This window comes from Myotis myotis, unplaced genomic scaffold (genome assembly GCF_014108235.1).
Source record: "Myotis myotis isolate mMyoMyo1 unplaced genomic scaffold, mMyoMyo1.p scaffold_m19_p_2, whole genome shotgun sequence".
Classification (NCBI taxonomy): Eukaryota; Metazoa; Chordata; class Mammalia; order Chiroptera; family Vespertilionidae; genus Myotis; species Myotis myotis.
Window position 1 is genome coordinate 205,538,156 of NW_023416324.1, and position 14,688 is coordinate 205,552,843.

The 14,688-nt window shown below is 38.9% G+C and overlaps 1 protein-coding gene across 7 annotated transcripts in view; it reads right to left on the reverse strand.

The window, feature by feature from the left end:
* Window positions 1–14,688, reverse strand: part of LOC118677629 (amyloid beta precursor protein) — a 222,347-nt gene that overhangs the window by 97,085 nt on the left and 110,574 nt on the right. For all 7 annotated transcript variants that reach the window (XM_036352843.1, XM_036352842.1, XM_036352840.1 and 4 more), the window contains exon 6: window positions 3,973–4,175. In XM_036352843.1, the coding sequence (XP_036208736.1) occupies window positions 3,973–4,175 (203 nt within the window). The remainder of the gene's footprint in view (window positions 1–3,972; window positions 4,176–14,688) is intronic.

The window sequence follows — 14,688 nt, forward strand, 5'->3', positions numbered from 1 at the left end:
ATAAGGGAGCACGGGGTGATCTGAAATAGTGTGTATTTACAAGCAAAACAGCAAAGTTTTTGCATGAGTGTAGCAGCTTTGTCGCTACCGGCAATTTAAAAGAAAAGCCTCTAGGCCTCAGTGGCCTTGGCTTTAAATGGGAAAGTAGTTTCTGCAGCAGAGTTACAAGGACTCAGAGACAGAACCATCACCCTAAAGGGCAAGGGGAAGGGTGATTCTGAAAACACAAGAATCCCAGCCCCAGCTGCCACAACCCTGTCAGGGCCAACTTCCCATCACACCTTCCTTCCACTGTGCCCAGCAATCAGCAAGGACATAGGGACTATCTGCCGAGTAAGTGAACGTAAGGGGAAAAAACAGTTATGCTGGATGGACAGAACTGGCTAGATTACATCAAAGATTATGTCATTTATTACAATATACCTGTTTCAGTGAGAGTTAAGTTCAAGAAATTAACCCTGATGCCAGAAATGACCCTGACGTCTTGGGTCTATGGAGTGTAATTCCTTCTCAAAACAGAGAAAATTAGGAACAAGTGTCTAAATACACTATTGCTTTATTCAAATTGGTATTGGCTTATTAGATCAATATCCAAGTTTATTTTTACTTTTTTTTAACAACTCAAAACAATGAATCCTAAAGCCTAATGGATGTGGCACTGTGCGCTCTTCCAAGTAATACCTTTCTATTCTGGAGTCAGTAACACGGTTAGGACTGATATCTTACACTTTGACGTCATTGCTTCTGATACAAAATGGCTGGAAATTTTATGACCCTGCTGAAATGTCCCATATTTTTCTTCCCTCTGCCTATTCCTTTCAAATTTTAACTGGTTACGAAAGTATTGAGTTTGTTTTTTGTTTTTGTTTTTGTTTTTTATGAAGCACATTAAGGACTCGTGTCAGTGGCAATGTATTGGTAATGAAGAAATAATTTTCTTATTAAGTATGGTTGTAAATCACATTTTCTCTCAGGCACTGAAACATAAACATTGAAAACTAGATTATAAGTCTCTTTCAATCTCTCTTCTTTGCAGGTCGCTTCTGATTTTCATTTTCAGCACAGGAGCAGGCTGCTTGTAATTAGGGTTTTGTAAAGTTAGGCATCACCCATGCATTGCCTTTGGTCTCCATCAGGGAAGCACCATTACTCCTCTTCTATGCCAAACAAAGGAGGGAGAAAACGGGCTTTGTGGAGGGAAAGGGCTCTATGTAGCTGGCCCCTTCAATGTTACCATCCCAAACTGTACTCCTTTATTGAAATTAGCTGGGAATACAGAACACTCTCTGATATGGACACAATATACCATAACATGTCTCTCCCCTGAGGCCTCCTTCCCAAGAAAGACTTGCCTCCGTTATAAGTTTTGGCCATTTCAGGCGTCTTAGATGGGGATGCATGAATTCCCACTGAAGGCTCTTCTATTTCTGGTATTAACAATCAGTACCTTTAAGTAACTAGGCATTTGCTTTTAGAAAGTTGTTTTCATCCTCTTCTTGCCATCAACATTATTAACTTATCTTTTAAGGCTAGTTTCTTATCATAGCTCTACCCTGAAGATATTTATAATAAGTAAGTCATCTTTTACTTGCCTCTGTCTTTCTATAGAAAATATTATAACATATGTCTTTTCAATTTCTATGTTAATCCATATATATAAAAGGCTAATATGCACAGTGTCCCTGCGGGAGTTTGACTGGGAGACTGGGAGTTCTATCACTGCTATGATGTGCACTGACCACAAGGTGGTGGCACAAAATGAAGAAAGGCCCCCACCAGCGGCCAGGGAAGGGAGGCCCCGGCTGGCAGCTAGAAGGCCCCGGTCAGTCCTGATCGCTGGCCAGGCCTAGGGACCCTACCTGTGCATGAATTTTGTGCACCTGGCCTCTAGTATAGAATAATGTTACATTTAGAGGGAAACTGAAGCAGAAAGAACTGGACATATTTAGAACATAACATAACAAGACTGTACTATCGCAAGAGAATTCTGTCTTGGTCTGCATATGGGCTTAAGTTTGAGTGACTTTATTTTCATTGTACTACATGAGTTATGTCAATTCCTATGAATTTTCATCATATGATCCACCGAGTCTAGAAAATGGCTTGTACCAAACAGGGGCTCCAAAAGCTAATGCTGAATAAATGGGCATTAATTATTATATAAATTGCTGTCTTGATGGAGACACAAGAACTTCAATGTTACTGCAGATTACAAGTTGTTGTTAATTTGTAGTCACATGCCTTTCAGGTTTCAAAAAGAAAAGCCCTGAAAAATGTCTTTCCCTACTAGGAAAATAGAAGCTAACAAGTTCATTTGGCCAGATCTGCCACAGATAGTCCTACTAGGTGTATGAAAAATATGTGGAAAAGGATTCCACGGGTATTTGAAAGCAGTGGATCAAAGTGTGCATTTGCTTACATGTGTATCTACTTACACAAGCACGAATGTGCTAAATTGAATACAAAGCTGTCATTAAGTAGGGAATGATAAAAAAATCCATCTTAGACTCTATCTTTCTTTTTTTAAAAAATATGCAATACCTACAATGCTTTAAGCTAACTCTGAGCATTCAACTCAGAATAATCTCAGTTTTAAAAGCTACAGTTGAAGAAATGCAGAAACTCAAAAACACTATGTTAAGTGAAAGAAGCCAGACACCAAAAGCCCATGTAATCCTCCTTATATTAAATGTCTAGAAAAGGCAAATCTGCAGAGACAGAAAGAAGATAGTAGTTGCTCAGGGCTGGGGTGAGAACAAGGATTAACTATGAATGGGTGTGAGGAAGGATCTTACTGAGATGATGAAAATGTTCGAAGATTGGATTACGATAATGGTTATACAATTTGGTAAATGTATCAAAGCTGCCGAATCACACACTTATATACTTAAAATTAGTGAATTTCATATGTAAATTGCACCTCAATAAAGTTATAAAAATGCAACAAAGAGAAGATACCATAGTGATCATTAGGAATCTCTGTGAGGCAGAGAAAATATCCCATTTTAATCTCTAAAATATAACTACAGAGCCAACATAATTTTTACCTTAATAAAAAGCGAGAGGAAGACTTACACTGTTGTAACATTTGGGGTAGACATTAAAAGTATTTGCAATATATCGAAACTCAGTAACTCCCTCCATAGTCACTTGATCTAATTCTAGGACTATCTTTTACTGTCTGTAAAACATATAAATGCCATTTAAGAAACTCAATCCAAGAACTCACTAGTTGCTACAATAACATTTGGTTGCTTACCGAAAGCTCAATGCTTGCTTTTATTTCATTGGGACAAAAAGGAAGCCTTGGGGCTCATTCAGTTCCCAACATTCCCAATAGGAGTATTCATTAAACAGAGAAAGAAAGTCAACCTCTCCGAGAAGGCACCGTCACGTCCCAATAAAATAAAGACAACACAAGACAGCCAAGTTAAATTCCACAGCAGAAAATAATGTTATATTCACCAAATATCCCTTTTCGTCTTTCATGCAATAAAATTGCAACTACTCACTCAACTCCTATTTATTGAAACTTTCTATAAGCCAGGCACTCTGCGCAATACTAAGTAAAATCTAATCCTTGCCCTCAAGCTCATAGCCTAGGTGGTGAAAGAGGTAACACACAACCGAGTGTAATACACACCCACCGCCAGGGAAACACCAAGGAGGTCACCTAACTAACAGCCGTTGCCAACACTTGGTTAAATGGGGTTTTGCAGAACAAGCTGCGATTTGCCAAGCAGCACATACAAGGTACAGAAGAGACTGTATATCCTAAGGACTTCACACTCTTGGAAATGAATTGGTGGACTGCTTGTTAACCAAAAAGAGTTCAACAAGCATAAGACCTGTTGATTGAATTTTGTTTTTGGTTGGGAAGACAGTGGCAGTAGACTGGATAGAAATGTCCAATGTTGCTATGATGTTTTCATTTTCCCCCAAGAAAGAAAATCCCTGTCAACAGTGGATTACCTCGGACCACCTCTTCCACAGACTCTGTGGTGGTGGTGGTGGTCGTGGCGATGCTGGTGGTTCTCTCCGTGGCCTCTTCATAGGGTTCTTCAGTATCTTCCTCTACCTCCTCACCATCCTCATCGTCTTCATCGTCCTCAGCTTCTTCTTCCTCAACATCAGCCACTTCCTCCTCCTCTGTGACTTCCACGACTTTGTCGTCACTGGAGCAGGAAAGAGAAGGAACAGTGAGGGCCATTTAAACAGGTTTTAGGAAAGGAGGAAAAAAATCAACAACAGGCATGCTGGAAATCTGAGAGGGAATGTGCACTGAATTAAAAATGCACACGAGGTGTGAAGCCAGCAGGCCCAAGTATGAGCCCAGCTGAGTAGGTCTGCAACTTTTTAACCCTTGCCCACAGCTACTCTTAGTTTATGCAGTTGAAGAAAGAAGATATCATGATTCCAACTTTCCGGGAAAGGCAAAATGATGGAGACCATAAAAAGCAGTGGTTGCCAGGGGTGCAGGGTAAGAAGGAAAAGAAGGAGAGGCGGAGCTCAGTGAACTGTTAGGGCAGTTTATTACTCTGCACAATGCTGTAACCAGGACACACAATGCAAATGTTAACAACAGAGGAAATGAGGGGAGGGAGCCAGGGAAAAAGGGGGTGGAGAGGAGGTCTCTACTTCCTGCTCACCTTGACTGTAAACCTAAACTTCTGTAAAAAATAAAGTCTATTAAATGGGAGGGAGGGGATACCAAACAGAGTTTATTGAGTTATGGAGATGACTTCTCATAATGTATATGAAAATACCACACAGATCTGCATATAAATACTCAAGACGTGTAGGTGGAAATAGATTCAAATATTGCTATTAAAAGTTTAAACTGGAAATGAAGGGGGAAGAAGAAATGGTTTAAATAAATCTATACTACCCCATGGTAGCAATGTCTACTGAAAGTTTATAGTTGTGCTCCTTAATCTTATTACTTGTGTAAGCTTTGGAGACTATTGGGTATTTAGTGGTTCTTAAATTTCACTGAGTATCAGAATTACCCAGAAGACCTTAAAACACACCACTGGGCATCCTACCCAGAACTTCTGATTCAGTGGGTCTAAGATTCAGCCTGAGAAACTGCATTTCTAACAAGTTCCCAGATGATGCTTATGCTGGTGATCAGGGAACAATATTCTGAGAGCCACTGAAATATGCAATACTGAGAATAATAGTTAGGGAGCCAGTAAGTCACAGTATACTTGGGAACTAGACCAGAAATAATATTTATGGCATTAAATAGGTATACTACTATACAGTAATATACAATGGTGAGTTTTAAATCAGCAGTTTGGGAGGCAAAAGAAGGGCACATCTGGAACAAAATTACAAAGTCCTACTAAGATATCCTTTTGGCAATCATGTACCTGCCAGCGCAGAAATGTTTGAGAGCATTTGAAAGATGATAAATGAAGACAGGAATGAAAAGCGTTAAATGGTGGAAGGCCATCACATACCATCTGGCCAGATAAAGGAGAAATAGGCGATTCTTCCTCCTTCAGATGACAAAACCAATACAAGAAAAAGATGTAGAGGTGGTGGAGTTTTTTGACATAGCGAAGCTTTTGCCCGGGGTCTTATTGGACAAGAAACACCACATAAACAGGACTGAGGGCTGCCATTTGACATTTAACTCTCCCCAGAAAAAGAGACAGCAGGGGGGAATTATGACCTCAATGCCGATTCTTGCCTGCAAGGAGAAGCATATTGATGAAGAAGGGAGAGGAACCCTTCTTCTTGGAAAGTTTGTGTCAGACCCAACCCAGAGCCTTGGAATACTAGTGTGAGTTGGGCAGATACAGAAAATCAGATTTCAAATATATTGGGGACACAGAACAGGTTTCCCTGATATAGGAAGACAGAAAGGAAGACGGATACAGGTTTTCAAACAGTGAAAGTCTGACAGAACAGCCACAACTAATTTTGCTGAGGGTGGAAAAGGAAAAGATATGTGCAGAGATGATATAGCATGAGAAGGAATTTCCATTTCTAACTCAGATTTTAAAGATCTTTTATAAATGGAAGGTCAATAAAAATGTGTATAACCCCCAGTGAAATGCCTAATTCTGATTCAATATGATGCAAGGAGTAATAAATACATACAAAGGTGGTGAAGCATGTGTCTAAAAAATAGAATAAGGAGAAGCTGATTAAACTGAATTAACATAATAATGAACTATTAGTGTATTGACAAATGAAGTGTCAATACAGAAGACCTTGCCCTAGCCAGTTTGGCTCAGTGGATAGAGCGTCAGCCTGCAGACTGAAGGGCCCCAGGTTTGATTCTGGCCAAGGGCATATGCCTGGGTTGCAGCTAGATCCCCAGTAGGCAGCATGCAGGAGGCAGCCAATCACTGATTCTCTCTCATTATTGATGTTTCTATCTCTCCCTCTCCCTTCCTCTCTGAAATCAATAAAGAAATATATTTTTTTAAAAAATAGAGAAGACCTTAACCAGTTATTTTAACATTTCCTACTCCATAGAAACCTGTTCTCTTTCCCTAATATGCTTGAAATCTGATTTCCACAAGAAATGAGTAAGAAGAAGACTAAGAGAAAACATTGGCATTGATCATCAGATGGTATAAGCCTTCATCTGCTTAGAGATAAATGGGGTGCAATCATTGATTTCTTAACTACCTGATTTCCTGAACAAGAAGTCTACCACTTGAGACAACGTCGCAAATAAATCCTAAACTTAACACTTGCTCAGATGCCCCAAATGTCACCCAGTCTACTTCCATATCATTTGTGTCCTATAGAATTTCAAGTTCGTACTACTTGTGAACAAAGATAACCGACGCAAGACATCAGCCAGTTTATTATGTGTGAGCTCTTTTATGTTGTCAATCAAATAATAGGCACCCACCAATGCTAGTCATTTCTTCAAGTTAAGTGGAAAATTCCGGGAGAAAAATCAAATGAAACCAGTATTCTTCTTAAACTATGAGGGTGCATGAGGTCTTGAAACACAACTGGAGCGACAGGCAAGAATGTAATCCCAGGTTAGGACAGCGATGTGCTTCCAGAGGTTCTAAAACATGACCCAGGAACCACCCTCAACCTCCTCTGCTATGACTTGAATGTTGTAAAAAGCTCCAAACAGAAAGCCTGTGTTAAAATGATCGGGGTACAGCCATGAACAAGAGCGGAATATGCCCGTCTCCATCACCACATCTGCCTGAGCAATTCACAGGCATAATAACAAGAAACAGACACACATAATAGTTCAGCTGGCGGGGGAATTAGATTACTATGCCTAAAAGAACGCAGGCCCAGTCCTTATTACCATAGCATTGATTTCTGGAATTAAATTTAGATGTCCATGAATCCAGTTAGCTATTTGAACGCTATTAAAACAGTAGCACGCGGTTATGTTTTAACACCAAACAGGCCAACATGACCACTGCCAATCGGAGAGTTTATAACAGCAGGAAGGACAGAAAGGGGAAAAAATGATTTTTCCTCCTTCTCTTCTTTTTTAAAAAAATATTTTTATTGATTTCTGAGAGGAAAGGAGAGCGAGAGAGAGAGAAAACAATCAAAGATGAGAGAGAATCATTGATCAGCTGCCTCCTGCATGCCCCCAACTAGGGATTGAGCCCATAACCCGGGCATGTGCCCTGACCGGGATTCAAACCATGACCTCCTGGTTCATAGGTCAATGCCCAACCACTGAGCCATGCCGGCCAGGCGCTCCTTCTCTTCAATGGCTGGAAAGCTTGGCTCTGTGATGTGACTAAGTTGAGTCAGTTTTGGAAAGCTGCTCACAGGGCAAGAAAACATGAGAAAGGGCTATTATGGACATGCCAGGCTGGGCAACAGAAAGCAATTTCTTTATAAACAGACAGCTCACAACAAAATAAGCCCTTGGGGACACAGTGGGATAGTCACATCACATTCCCGTCTGTCAATTTCTAATAGAGGGCCTTTATAGTTTTTAAATTCCAATCAGGAGAAACACTTCTAACGGAGAAGGGAACTCTCTGAAAATGCTGGCCATCTCAGAAGTACCTGCGTTTAATAAGAAGGCTAAGGGGTCATGAGCAGAAGAAGCATATTCAGTCCTACTTAACAGTCAGGGCTAAAGATCCCAGAGGTTCTAAATACCATAGTATTTGAGATAGGAATGGGGCACACAGAGCCTATGTAGCCATGTGCATGTTGGGTAAGAACACTCCCAAATGGAAGGAAGTTGGGAAGGCTATCTTGTTATGAACAGTCTGTTCACAGGTTTGCTAAGTGTGTTTCAGCACAGATGGTGAGTTGCACATGAGGTTGGACTCTAGGACTTGAGATGCTATGAAAGTGTGGTCTTCACCATCCTGTTCCTCTGATTGGCTCTAACCGCATTAAACTACTGCAACTGCAATGTTGCTACCTTTTGACGGCCTTGTAAACATTTTCTAAGTGCTTCCGCGTGTGTGACTCCATGGCTCCAATTTTCCAATAATAGGGACTATAAATTCTCCTGAGAACCACTGAGGCTGACCCATTAACACTCAAAGGATGTACCAACACTTAAAATGAAACAAATGAACAGCATGATCCAGGAGGCAAAAGATTGGAACTTTAATATATCTTCCCTTACTTACTAGTAAAGCTTAAGATACCATGATTCTTCAAAACCTATTTCTGAAATATAATCTATAATAATAAAAGCATAATATGCTAATTAGACCGGACAGCTGAACGACCTTCTGGATGTCCTTTCAAATGACCTTCTGGACCAAGCCAGGGATGCGTGAATTTCGTGGATCAGGCCTCTAATTTGAATATAAAATTGAAGGTCTTTGAATAAACAGAAGTTGAAAAGTAGAATGACTTTACTGCTATTTGAATACTTACTGAATTTCTATTTAAAATAACCAAAAGAGCCCAAAGCAATTACACATTAGTTTTCCAATCCTAGGGAATCATATTTTCTAATATTTTTTGCTTCCCTAAAATAAAAAAAGAACTCCTACATATTTAAATTCATCAGATAAGAATGCCATTAGCTGTTTACCTTTAAAACCTATTTTAATAATGTTCTCAACCTCATCTAGGACAGAAAGTGCTTAAGGAGTTATTATCTATTATTATTGATTACAATAATTACTAGGTATATAATACTTTTAAAAGACCTAATTAAAAAGAAATTTGTTACAATAGCCATGATCATCAAACCAGAGGTGGGGGATTAGTCATTATGCCAAAAGGAAGGTTTTCTATCTGACAGTGTGAGATAATGGGTAAGGGAGTGATTGGACCAAGGAAACATTGCTTATTAAAATTTTGCTGAGTTCTTTGTGGTAAGATCCTGCTACTAGTTTAGACTAAGAGAGGGAAGCATCGTGCACTCACTATAGTTTGACTTCCCATTCTAGGGCTCCTGGAGGCCAACTTCTATAAAACCAACTTCCAAATAAAGATCCAGCATGATGTTTATTGTTATATCAAGTAAAGGACACCTCTTTGGGCATAATATGCTAATATGTGCATCTTGAGGCAAAGGGAAAACAAAAAATACAGAATTTTAAAGGCCACCTTTACATGTAACAATGGGAAATTCCATCTAAATTAAACTAGGGATTTTCCAATGAAGATAATCTTCAAATGTTGGTTTCGACAAGGAATTTGTGTCTGCGGGTACTATTGCCAGAAACCAGTTAAAATCATAAGGATCTGAATTTTCTTTTATTCCCACTATTTTTTTTTAATTTGGAAAATTTAAACAGTTTAATTAAAAGACATTGGGGGATAAAGAGAGATCTTTCATGTGTCAATGGCATAAAATTCTCTGCACTGAATAATCCAACTCTCCAAATAATTCCCTACAAAGGAATTGTTCCCCAGGTCTTTTGATTCTGCCATATGCTGTTACAAGGACAGCTTGTGCCATCAAGCCCTAAGCAAGGGTGGTGATACTGCCACAGCCAGGTGAGCTCAGATGGTAGCAACCCAACCCTGAACGTCAAAGGCATCCCACCTCCAGCCATCACCTGCCTGGAAACCAAATTAAGCCCCACCGGCTTGGCCATACATCTGTAATCTGGTTAAGGCTATTAAAGTGCTTTGTTTTTCTTCTTGACATACATGTGGCCCACACTTATTAAATACAGAAAGTCAGCATTTTTTTTATTAAAGTTGGCAGCCAGCTCCCTCAAGAGAATGCAAGCTTCTGCTACTCTCCTATTCATCATTTTCAAATTAGTTTTCTCATTTAAGTACAAGACTCAGGGATACAGTTACAGCCTCAAACAGTGCTAGGAGCTGCCAACCCAGCAGCGTGACTGTTACTTCTCAAAGCCATGAGCTGTTTCATCAAATCCAATCTTCCTTGACTCATTCCCTGGCAAAGATGGGAGGCTGTAATTTATCATCTGTATGATTCACTTTGTATTCCTCTAAAGTTGCCCCCCCACCCCCGCTTGAGTCGTTAATACCACTTACAATGCAAGCAGGAAAGTAGCTGAAAGATGATCACATATTCAAATAATTTCAACTCCAGAGATCTAAATAAGACCAAGTCAAATAACACTCTCTAAAATATAAACAAACACTTATACCCAATTTTAAAAACAGATGAAAGTACTGGTCCCTAATAAGCACGCATCCTCACAACAGCCCGAGTTCAGGTATAGCTATGTCTGTTTCTACATCCCAAGCTACTGGGAAAGCAATGCGTTGCACCACGTATCACATGATTCAATCACAAGCTTTCACAAAGGGCAGACAATGTATTTGCAAAACGCACCCTCCATACTACCCACTGGTGATTATTTCTGAGAAAAGTTCTTGGAGCACACAGACCATAGTTAAATGGGCTTTCAACTCTACCTAGCAGTGTGCCACTCACAAATCAAGCTTTACCAAGAGCATTTTATGCTGACTGCAGTAATGACCATGATCAAGATTTCTTTCCTTATGCTGAGCATCAGCTTGTGTGGGTCTCTGCTAGAGTTTCTGGGAAATGACTGAAAATGGGCTGCTTCTAGCATTGTTAGCAACCCTGTGTGTTTCTGGAACAAAGGTAACTCCCCCACCCCTCGAGCTTAATAAATGAATACAAAAAAATCTCATGTTCGGGCTCGTGTGTAGGATAGAAAAAAATGCTCCCAGTTGCTATGGCTAAGTCTTGTATTTATTATGTCACAAGTTCTACCAGAAAGGTAGCTCAAGACATTGAAACCATATTCCTGTTATTTACACTAGAACTCCACCAACAGCTTCCATTCAGAGTAAGCTTACCATTGTTATGATTTGTATTTTGACACGTTACGTTGGGATGCAGTTAGTGGATTAACATTTCCCTCCATAAATACTTTTAACATGATGGGCTTACACACTGTATTATTAGCTCTGTTTCTACCTTATTTGATTCAATGACAAATCATCTGGAAACAATAATAACATTAAAACAGTCTAGCTATTGATCAAAGGGAGATGTAATTTATATATATATTTCTCTATGTTTATAACAACCCCATTCTCTACAAAAAAGACATCTCTGTGGAACACTGCACATAAATAATGAATAAGACACCTTTCTGTCCTTTTTAAGAGCATTAGATTGAGCAGATGTCTGCTAACGTAGAAGTAGGGTCTATAAATTCTGTCACCCCAGGAACCCCAGTTGCCTACTACCAACAAGAACGTGGAAAAAATAACTCACTCACTTTAGGAACTCTGGGTTAAATGATGCTTTTCCAGGGGAATAAGTTAGCCCTCTACAGGTCCTGGCCCTTTTCTAGGCATGTGTCACAGCGTACTTTTTTCTTTCTTGATATTTTTCATCTGTACTAAACTAATCTAAAGCCTTAGACTCAACTTCACCACCTCCATCCTCCTGAAGGCTCATTACTAGGGCAGATTAAACAACATGGACTCAAGATACATTATACTAGAGGCCCTATGCACGAAATTCGTGCAAGGGGCTCGGCCCTCACAGCCCTGGCTTCCTTCAGATGGTTGTTCTGCTCTTTGGTCTAATTAGCATATTAGCTCTTTATTATGTAGGATTATCAGTAAAAGTGAAGCATTTTGCATTTACCTCAAATATATTATGAATCATTCAATCAAAATTATTTATTGGCCTGAGACTTTGTATGCTCAAAGGTGAATGAATTAATCATTTTTAAAGTTATGATTTATATATGTTCTACAGGTAAAATTAAGGAAATGTAATTGGATAAGAAACGTGCATATTGTTAAGTACAATTCTAATGCAGAATTAATGAAAAATGAATTTACAGCAGGTTTTGGACGAATTTAGCATTTGAAATACTGCCTGTAATTTTTGCTTGGCACAAGAAAAAAAACTAAACGCTCAAGTATAGATATATCAGCATAAATCTATTCCCAGTTTTGGAAAAGCCCAAATAAAACTCATTAAGTCATTCTACAAATAAAAATTGACATTAAAAAGCTGTGACCATTAAATGGATTAACATATGCAAAGTGTTCAGAAAGTGGTTTGCACATAGCAAGGCCACATAATACCTATAACTATTACTACTCATGCACAGAAAAGGGTATACAAGATAAAACCTAGTCAATATCTTCATGAAACTCACTAACTGGAAAACCCTGAAAGTTGGGAGTATGGAGAGGGGCCACATTATTAAAAATAATATCATCCAGCATAGGCTAGTATACATTGACCAAATAAATTCATTCACTACTGCTACCTCACTGTAAATGGGCATAAACATTATTGAAATACATTTTAAGTGATGTGAACAGACTCACACCTTTTAACCCCCAAATCCTACCTTTGGAAATCTACCTTAAAGCATTTATTATGGAATATGGGAGGAAATCTGAATTCATTAAAGAATTCAAAAACATGGCTTCACAAACATAACAAGCAAAAAATGTCTGACACTGGTGACACGGATAAACAAACTTTGAAGAAACATACATAATTAAAGGAATTATAAATGCATTTTAAATGTCTTAAGATATTATTTAAAAATAAAAATATTACATTTTTACCACAAATACATAATAAAATACACAAATGAACAAAACAAAAATGAAAAGAAACTCTGAACTTACAATAAGTTTAAATTATAGGTGATCTTCCCTGACCCACTGAAAAATTATCATACTTTCAACAGTTTTCTAATTACACGTAATAGAAAAATATTTCAAGTGGAGATAATCTTCCATGTCTCTACATACACCAAATATTTCCAAATATGATCTGTTTGTCCCCAAAAATAGGCCAGTATTTATTGTAGTCAAAATGGACAGCGCGATACTAATAAAAAGAAAAATATTTGACGTAATGATTAGAATCAATGAGGTAAATGGGTGCAAATAAGAAGCTTTAATCATCCATTGTATTAGCACATTTTTGATGATGATATTTTAATCTATGGATGCAGTTATGAATAAATAAATCACCGGGGTTGATGAAATACTGACAGAAATATTTCAAGCCTGAGACTGAATCTGTCAAAATCCTAGCAAGAATATGTCAAATATTAAAAACAAAACAATGGCCTTCAGACTGGAAATGTTCCATACACCTCCCAATCTTCAAGAAAGGAGATGCCAAGGAGTACAGCACCTATAGGACCATCGCTCTTATTTCCCACCCAAGCAAAGAGATGCTTAAAGTGATGCAACTAAGGCTTCTACTACCTTATGTGGAGCAAGAAATGCTGGATGTTCAAGCTGGATTCAGAAAAGGTAGACACACTTAAGACAGGCACTCACTGAATACTGGCATGCTTTATAGAATTTCAGGTTAGCCTATGTGTTTTAGATTACAATAAGGCTTCTGACTGTGCCAATCATGAAAAGCTATGTGCTGCTCTGAGAGGAGCAGGCATGCCTGAGCACGTGACTGTCCTGATGCACAACAAACTGCGGCTCGCGAGCCAAATGCGACCCTTTGGCCCCTTGAGTGTGGCTCTTCCTAAGCCTTAGGAGTACCCTAATTAAGTTAATAACAATGTACCTACCTCTACAGTTTAAGTTTAAAAAATCTGGCTCTCAAAAGAAATTTCAATTGTTGTACTGTTGATATTTGGCTCTGTTGGCTAATGAGTTTGCCGACCACTGCGCCTGGACCATCAAAAAGACAGACACGCAGGACTTAGAGCAAATTAAACCTGAAATATTGCTGGAGGCAAAGATGACAAAACTGAAGCTGTCCTACTTTGGGTACATCATGAAAAGGCAAGGTTCTTTGTAAAAGGCAATAGTGCTGGGAAAAATAGAAGGCAGCAGGAAAGGAAGAAGACCAAACACGAGATGGATTGACTCCATAAAAGCCATAGGCGTGAGTCTACAGGGGCTGAGTGGGGCTGGTAAGGATAGGACACTGTGGACATCCTTCATTTATGGGTCACCAGGTTGGAGTTGACTCATCAGCACATAACACACACAGGCAGTTATGTTTAGAAGGTTTGTTTTCATCTCAATCATTTCCACCTGCACAAAAGATCTATTCAAGACACATATTCCTGGGTGTTTGCTTTTCTGTCCATAGGAGATCAGGGTTAAACAAATGCTTGCAATGGAAATATTTTTTTTTTAAAGAATACTTGCCCTAACTTCCCAGTACTGAAAAAACTTCTAAACCAGTTTCTCAATCTTGGTTTTATTGGCATTTCTTGGTTGTGGGGCTGTCCTTTATATTGTGGGATGATTAGCAATGTCTCTGGTCTCTACCCATTAAATACT